The 8,887-nt window shown below is 47.1% G+C and overlaps 1 protein-coding gene across 1 annotated transcript in view; it reads right to left on the reverse strand.

Annotated features, from left to right (window-relative positions):
• Positions 1-4,244: 4,244 nt before the first annotated feature.
• Positions 4,245-8,887, reverse strand: part of LOC136198679 (uncharacterized) — a 28,972-nt gene continuing 24,329 nt past the window's right edge. Inside the window, exons 3-13 of the mRNA XM_065988686.1 lie at positions 8,517-8,855; positions 8,236-8,466; positions 7,591-8,181; positions 7,406-7,534; positions 7,191-7,343; positions 6,950-7,136; positions 6,532-6,896; positions 6,344-6,481; positions 6,174-6,293; positions 5,947-6,116; positions 4,245-5,893 (exon numbers count right to left, since the gene is read on the reverse strand). Of these exons, the coding sequence (XP_065844758.1) occupies positions 4,513-5,893; positions 5,947-6,116; positions 6,174-6,293; positions 6,344-6,481; positions 6,532-6,896; positions 6,950-7,136; positions 7,191-7,343; positions 7,406-7,534; positions 7,591-8,181; positions 8,236-8,466; positions 8,517-8,855 (3,804 nt within the window). The 3' untranslated portion in view covers positions 4,245-4,512. The remainder of the gene's footprint in view (positions 5,894-5,946; positions 6,117-6,173; positions 6,294-6,343; positions 6,482-6,531; positions 6,897-6,949; positions 7,137-7,190; positions 7,344-7,405; positions 7,535-7,590; positions 8,182-8,235; positions 8,467-8,516; positions 8,856-8,887) is intronic.

Below are 8,887 nucleotides of genomic sequence, written 5' to 3' on the forward strand. Positions count from 1 at the left end.
CTCGAAAAAGGACCTCACCCTCGAGAAATGCATCCTTATCTGTCGATCGTATCAGAACACGGCTCGACAGATGTCCGTGATGCGACAGGCAGGTGGAGATTCACACAAGACGCCGGACGACGAGTCGCTTCACGCCTTTCAACACGGTCGAACGCACAAAGGCAAGCCGAAGGCGCAAAGAAAAGCCGCTGACACCGCCGTCATCAGCGAATGTCGCAACTGCGGTGGATCACACGATCGGGGAAAGTGCTCGGCGTTTGGCAAGACATGCGGCCACTGCGGCAAAGCCAACCATTACACTCGAGTGTGCCGGTCGAAGCAGCGCGGTGAGCCAGCGGTACGCCAGATGTGCGAAGATACGGTGGCGACGCTCTCTGACTCGGATGACGAAGAAGTGATCATGCACCTGACGCTCGAGAGTTCGGACGACGAATCGGTCGCAACAGTGAACGCGATGCGCGACGTAGACGACAAATTTCCGAAGAAACTCGAGACGATTCTTGACGTCAATGGCCGTCAGGTCCGGTTTCAACTAGACACTGGGGCAGGTTGCAATACTATCCGGGAGTGCGATCTTCCCGAGGACGCCCGGATCGCGCGCACTAACAAAGTCTTACGGTTATATGACAAATCGACCGTCCCGCCGGCTGGAGAATGTGAGTTTCGCGTTCGATATATAAACGGTAAACGCTGGTACCGTGGTAAATTTCTCGTCGTGCGCGATGCTCCGGTTTCGATATTGGGATCCTCTGCGTCAATACAAATGGGGTTTCTCAAAGTGCGACCGCAGTTTTTGCATGCTGTCACTGCGACGGAGCAGGTCAAGCCGGGCACACCTGTCTCTCTTTCAAAAGAGGACTTGCTTCGCAAATATCCAGCGGTATTTGAAGACAAGTTAGGCACCTTTCCGGGAGAAGAGACTCTGGAGCTAGACCCCAGTGTCCAGCCTGTTAAACTTCCGACACGTAGACCACCTATCGCGCTGAAGGAACGTTTTCGTGCTGAGTTACAACGCCTCGAGAAACAAGGTGTTATCTCTCCTGTTACACGCCCAACCGATTGGGTCTCGGCTCCTGTTATAATTCCCAAACCGAACGGAAGCATACGTCTCTGCTTGGATCCCAAGCCGCTCAATCGAGCTCTTAAACGCTCCCACTATCACATGCCAACACTGGAGGACATACTTCCGGAGTTGGACACCCCGAAGGTTTTCTCCGTGGCAGATGTCCGAAATGGGTTCTGGCATGTCCTTCTTGACGCCTTTTCCCGCAGCCTCACAACCTTTGGAACTCCGTTTGGGCGTTATCAGTGGAATCGGTTGCCTTTCGGAATTGCCCCGGCGCCAGAAATTTTTCAACGTCGTCTCCTTCAATGCCTTGAAGGATTGACCGGTGTCTATGTCGTAGCGGACGATATTCTTATTGTCGGTGACGGTCCCACTGAGAGCGCCGCAACAGCGGACCATGATCGCAAGCTCGTTCAACTGCTGGAGCGCTGCGCACAACTGCACATCCAGTTGAATCTTGACAAACTGCAACTACGGGTTTCTTCTGTTGCCTACCTTGGTCACCTCCTAACCACAGCCGGTCTCAAACCTCATCCGAAAAAGGTTGCCGCTGTGGCTGACATGCCACCACCGACCGATGTACACGGCGTCCGGCGCATTCTCGGGGTTGTGAATTATTTATCTCGTTTTGTGCCGCACCTCGCTGATCTCTGCGATCCTCTTCGTAAGCTTACCCATCAAGACGCGTCCTGGCAATGGACTGAGGGAGAGCAAGCGGCCTTCGAGCGTATCAAAACTGCTATCTCATCAGAACCCGGCGTCTTGCGCTTCTACAAGCCAACCGAAAAGCTCACACTGCAATGTGACGCATCGGACGTCGGCATGGGAGCTGCTTTGCTGCAAAATGGTCAGCCACTTGCGTACGCCAGTGCTGCCTTCACATCGACCCAACGTGCTTACGCTCAGATCGAGAAAGAGCTTCTGGCAATCGTCTTCGGGCTGGAACACTTCCACCAGTACACGTTTGGGCGCGTGGTGCATGTGGAGAGTGACCACAAACCTCTCGAAGCAATATCACGCAAGCCGCTGCACAGCGCCCCGCGCCGACTCCAGCGCATGTTGCTTCGACTCCACAACTATGACACCGTCATTGAATATCGCAAGGGTGCGGATCTACATATTGCTGACACTCTTTCGCGCGCTTACCTGGCGTCGGTGACTCACACCGAGGAGTTTGTCTCCTTCATGGATGAACTTGCTCACACGACTTCCGGACACGATGTCAATCTCTCCAGCCCAGCTCTCTGCGACATACGACGTCACACTCAAGACGATGACTCGCTGCAGGCACTTATTCGTGTTCTTCGCTCTGGATGGCCTGACTCCAAACGTTCTCTACCCGTCACTCTCACACCCTACTTTGCAGTCCGTGACCAGCTCGTCGAGCAGGACGGAATCATCTACAAGGGCCAATGTGTTCTCATCCCTGAAAAGATGCGCACGGCGACTCTGCAGAAGCTTCACGCTTCTCACATCGGCATTAATGGCTGCGTCCGACGTGCTACCGATGTTTTATACTGGCCCGGTCTCACCAGCCAGTTGAAAGCCACCCTCCAGCAATGCGACATCTGTCGCTCGTACGATCTGCGACAGAGCAAGGAGTCACTTATCTCTCACGCGGTACCAAACCGTCCTTGGGCTAAGGTGGGCGCGGATCTATTTCAGTTTCGCGGAAAGGAATACCTCGTTTTGTCCGACTACTTCAGTAACTATGTGGAGGTCGAAAAGCTACCGACAACGGACTCTGCAGCTGTCGTACGCGCACTAAAACGACAGTGGGCGCGCCACGGTATACCGGATCTTCTTGTCAGTGACAATGGACCCCAGTTTTCGTCATCGACGTTTCGCACTTTCGCCGCAGCGTGGGGTTTTCTTCACGTCACAAGTAGTCCGGGGTATCCTCAGTCGAACGGAAAGGCCGAGAATGCCGTCCGCACCGTCAAGCGATTGTGGCGCAAAGCAGAAGAGGCAGGAGAGGACAAATGGCTCGCTCTTCTTGATTGGCTCAATACTCCGTCGGAGCACACTCGTTCAAGTCCGGCCCAACGTTTTTACTCACGCCGTACCCGCACTCTCCTTCCGACGGCGCCCGTGCTTCTTACTCCTAACGTGCCTTCCTCCGCGAATTCCGATCTGGCGGCTAGCAAGGCCAAACAAGCAAGTTATTATGATACGTCGGCCAAAGACCTACCGGCCCTGTCCGTAGGCGACTCCGTGTTTGTACAACCAGTACCCCACGACTCGTCCGCTCCGTGGAAACCCGCCAAGATTGTGACATGTCTACCACATCGCTCGTACGTCGTTGAAATGCGAAGCGGCAACAGGCTTCGGCGCAATCGCCGTCATCTTCGATTAGCCACAAACCGAAAGGCTACGCCCACTGTTTCTCCGTCATCGCGTCCGACCTCGTCGTCCACGCGTCCTTCTTCGCTCCGCAGTGCTTCCCCGTCGTCGTCGCACCCACAACCCTCGCGCGGACGTCACACTCGCTCAGGCCGCCCAACTCGAGCTCCGGCGTATCTGCAAGAGTACGTGACGTAGGGCACTTAAGGGAAGAAAGGAAAAGGGGTACTGTTCTTCTATGTCGTTCGTATATGTCTAAGGTAGTCGTACTGGTTCGTATATGTCTAAGGTAGTCGTACTGAGTAAGGAAAGGGGATGTGACGGGACCCGTTGGTCCGGGGTAGGTGTTAATATCTAGCGGGTGGCTCTCGATGCTAATAGATATATCTTAAGACCCGTTGGTCCGGGGTAGGTGTTAATATCTAGCGGGTGGCTCTCGATGCTAATAGATATATCTTAACACACGTTACAGACTTTCGTCTCATAAGGCGCGATTGCGTCAAATCACGGATTCAGATGGGAAAACTGTTTGCATGTCCAAAGGCTTTGTCCATTCCTTTCACGTCTCAGCAAGGTTAATGACGAGAGCGATCTCTATTGTGACTGAGTCAAATACAGAGGGGCAGGAATCACACGAACAGATATCACCACCAGGAAGTGCCTTTCATTCACAAGGTACACTGATCTTCTTTCCAGAGACATAGTCATCGCGCATGGCGCAGGAAAACGCAGAAATTTTTTTCTTCTCAGGACATGCTTAATCGTACTACCAAATCTCATAGCTATAAGTGTGTAAGAGAAGACAACAAGAATTAGCTAGCAAAGCGATAAAGTCTATGAGCACAAATAGAGCGTTCGTTCAACTTCCTAACAAACGCAACATAGAAATATAACAGAGCAACAAATCAGAACACAGAAGGCGGTTACAGTAAGCAAATCAGAACAGAAAAAGTCTTCGTAAAATTGCGTGCACTAGATACGAAATTTAACTAACAGTGGACTAAATAACGCACGTAGAGTGGTAGAAAAAAAGAACACATTAAACGACCATAAAACAGGACTAATAGAAAACAACGTGCAAGAGAGAGACATTTGCTTTACGTCTACAAAATCTCGGACAAAATGGACTTAAGTATAATTTTTTTGAATTCCTCTCCTGGTGATAGTATTTGAACACCAGTGCTGGAACCGCAAAAATCGAGTTCCTGTAGCACCAAACCCTTAGTCGGGGAATCGTAGATTTCCTTGAAACGCTCGCGAAGACGATCTCGCACTCCAGGCACAACAGTCGAGAAAATAAATTTCATTTTTCTGTCATGAATTGATCGAATCAAGCTCTTGTCTTTCTCAATCTTGGCCGCCAATACATCGTTTTTCGACGGACTCTTATTCCAGTAGGCACCGTGTGGACACTCGTCTCCCATTTCAATTAGATACTGAACAGCATTGCTTCGCCATCCACTAAGATTCAGAGCCCATTTAATTCCCCCCATTACATCCGCGGCAGCGCCACATCCGCCGCTACATTTAACGGAATGAATTCTCTGGCTTAGGTTCTCAGCAAAATCAAAATCAAATATATTAGGCCTATTGGAATACGACGTCGAGCAGCAGCTGGAGCGGTAAATGACGCAGGCGACTTTCACATTTCCTTGACGTCCGCATTCTTTTAGATTTTTACAGATGTCTTTTGTTATTTCAACAATCCAGGTTTTTGCTCCATGTATATACGAAGACATGCTTCCAGTTCCGTCGATGACGTAGCACACATCCAAATTCATCGTTGAACTAAAACCAGTTGTATTTTCAAGGTAGACGTGATGCGCTACGCTGAGTTTATCACTTATATGATCTGCCAGACCTTCGTATACTTTGCGATCTTTGTGTGCTTTCCACTCTTCTTTTACTTTACTCGAAATTGACTTCATAGCGGTTGACTCCCGTTTGTACCAGTCAGGCGTGTCCGTCGCAGAAGGCTGCGAGGAACAAAGTCCTTTCAGTGCTTCTGGGAGATGCGCAACAGTTGCGGCTGTTACGTACGAATAGTAGGATTTGTCAACAGCAGTCTGTTCTAATCCAAGTCCAACACCTACTACGTCAACGCCAGCCAAAGTGGCCCTTTTTATTTCGTGTTGAAGGCGATCACCAGATGATCCAAATCCGTCGGTAAACACAAAGAGCTGCTTTGGATTTGAGCTTTCGTTTGCTAGAAAATAGTCGACCGCGATATGAATGCCGTCAGCATCAAGACTCTCCGGAAGCGTGCTTTTCGCGGCGGCAAGCAAACGAAGCACGCAAACGTCTCCCCATTTCTCTGAAAAACTTTTTATAATGGTAACTTTTCCAGAATAGGAAAGTATTGAGAATGATTCCATTTCACAGTTGTCCAGCGCTGTAGCCATTGCGATTATTGCAAGTGCGCTTGAACGCAGGCACGACCCTTGGACTGAGTTAGATACGTCCAAGAGAAAGCACACGTCATATCTAAAAAATAGTCAGAAAAATGGCGAACTTTATAGGTGCGCAAGCAAATTTACTTCGCCGATCCTCCTCCCGTTCTTTTGCGAAAAATGCGTTTGTATGTGTAATTTGTCTGAATCAATTTCAGCAGCGATGGAACATGCAGAGAAGATCCGGAGAGCGAAGGTTGCCATTTAGTAAATTTGTTCTTGGGATACAGCATTTCCCGAAACACATTTGTAAGTTCCTAAAAATCGTAAATACTTTCAATTCCATACGAGTCGAAGCAAAAGAAGACACATACGTCGATTATGGCACTAATAGTAGCGGTTGTTTCTTTCCAAACTGCTGGTAGCTGCGTAAAGCGTTCAGGCAACGTGCTAAACCTCTCCTCTAGCAAACTCTCAAGTTTCTGCTTAAACTCCTAAATAGGCAGATCGCATGTTCTGTGATTTTATATTTATATTTGCCTACGTTGTTTTCAGATAGCTCATCATTAATATCAGAAGTATCAGGAAGCATTCGTCGAAAAGTGTGCAATTCCCGAAGGAGAACTAATCGCTTTCCACCTTTCTCTAGCTCGAGATCTTTTACCGCCTTTGTTAAAAATTTCTAAAAAATCAATATTTATTCCTGACAAAATGCAGACTTAGAGTTCTCACTTCCGCCTTCTCAAAGGTGAAATCCAACGAAATTCCTTGAGAAATAAACTCAACTTCTTTTGACTTTTTTGCTTTCAGGGTACTCCTTTGGCTACTCAAGTGTTCCGTCATAACTTTCATAATCATATCTGCTAATTTAGGTGCGACGGCCGACAAATCGTCAGGATTTACATGAACGCAAAAACTTGAAATTTGTTCGCAAGCAGTATCCACCTTCCTCTGCTGCCTTGAATCTGCTCCAGCATTGAGGGGTAAATCATCTGCTAATGAAACTGTTCTGAAGTTGACAATGATTAGTTGAATATCAAATTTAGCATTTGCAAAAATTTCCCGATACATATTACGATCCATCTGTTCAGAAATGCCTGAAAAACAAATATAGAATAAACTCTTGCGTTCTGTATTGCATGGATCCTACCGTCAGTTAACAAAATAATTGCTCTGAGCTTCGAGGTGTCAGTGCTTTGGCGAAATCCGTAAGGGCTTTTATTAATTACCCAGTTGATAGCATCAGCAGGACGGGTTTTTTCCTTATTGTCCATAGCTTCAAGAATTAATTCGCCCTTTTCTTCGTCAAAGGGTTCGGAAAATTGCTTGAGCCAAAACTAAAGTTCTCTATATCACCTAATCATGCTTTACACATAAATAATGTTTAATACCTGAGTTTTTTCGCCACCAAACCTCATTACAGCAAATCGGCTCTCCAGCTTGTTTAGAGCCTCCATTGCGAGAACTAGAGCAGTCAAAGCATTTTGACATTTTTCTCCTCCCATACTTCCACTGTTGTCAAGACAGAAGATAAACTCCATTTCCTAAAAGGTCAATATAAAAAAATTGAAAACCGCTGCGCATACATGTCGGTGAACTAGAGTACCGTGCTAATGCTGCGTTTGTCGTCATCCTCCGCAAGATTCAGCTGTGCCCTACGAAGGTGATAAAGAAAGGCACTCTTCATCTCTGCTAATATATCTGAAAGACCCGTGTATGTCATGCGAACTTCCTCCTACACAGACGAAAATCTCTTGACAAAAGAGAGACAGAGGAAAAGAAACTGCGCACCTGTCTCGTTTTGAGTTCATAAAACTTTTCCAGTACTCCTCTGCCCTGATTTCCTTCTGATAACCCTTTCGACTTTGCTTTTTGCATTTCCATTTGATCTTTGAGGGAAGTTTCCTTCAAGAGTTTCTGCACGTACTCTGACGGCAGCTTTGAGGCGGATACTTTCGCTCTTTGCTTCAATGTTGTAGAACCCTTTTGAGAGCTTTCTTTTAAAGAAGAAGAAGAAAGAGCTGTATAATTGCTAAGACCAGCTATTCCTGGAAAAGACTGGCGAGCAATGCGTTTTAGCTCTTCTCCTACTGAAGTTTGAAAAGAAGCCGATTTTTGTCTAGCGAACATCGGAAGATGTTCACCTAATCTGCGCGAAGTGGAACTATGGTTGGAATCAATGTCAGAGTCTCTTTTCTTTGATTGTGAATAAACGCCACTGAGAGATTCACTTAAAGAATCGTTCACATCATCATCAAGAACGAGTTCAGGCGGCTGATGAAGAACAGCGGAGGTGGCAGCGTATTCTTCCTCCAAACGAGCATACGAGTCATACCTTCTTGCCTCTGAAAGCAACAACGCAAGTAGATCAGGTCTGAGATCCTGTCAAAACAACACCTATGTAGAGAAAAGACACAATGAAAATGTAAACTTTACCTCAATTTCTGATAATTCCTCTGAGTCATTGTAAGTTATGTCAAGAGAACTGAGAAACCTGGCAGCTGTTTCTGTGCTATTGATTTTGGCGAAGGCTCGCAGTAAACGAATGAGTTCAATTTCGGCCGAGATGAGTGTATCATTTGCTGCCGGGCAAATGTACTCCATTGGAAGTTCAACAGCAGAGTCCTCCTTTTCCGATTGACAACGCTGATTCCTAATTTCACTTATCTAATTCGAAAAACGTTTTATCTCTATAAAACGTCACGCAGAGAACTTACCATAGGATTGTAGATTTTATCGCAGAGATAGCGACGTAACATTTGGCAGCACCTCCACAATGCTACAGCAGTTTTGCACAGAAGTTTCAACAGATCATCCGACGCGGCTGATCCTATTCCCTTATGTAGAAGGTAGCAAGACGTGTAAAAGATGGAGGATAATCGAATTGTGCAGTGTTTTATTGCACCGCCTTGTTCAATGCATTTTCTGATGTTAGAAACTTCGTCTTTTGCACAAAGTTCTTGACATTCTTCAACCAAAGGCAGGCCATGGTAAATCGAAAGAGCAGCCGTATAAACTTTGGTTATCTCAGTGTTATTGACTTCCTCCAATTTCGCCTGAAAGAAAATGGATTAGCCTAAGTCTATAG

The sequence above is a fragment of the Oscarella lobularis genome, chromosome 19 (genome assembly GCF_947507565.1).
Source record: "Oscarella lobularis chromosome 19, ooOscLobu1.1, whole genome shotgun sequence".
NCBI classification, from domain to species: Eukaryota; Metazoa; Porifera; class Homoscleromorpha; order Homosclerophorida; family Oscarellidae; genus Oscarella; species Oscarella lobularis.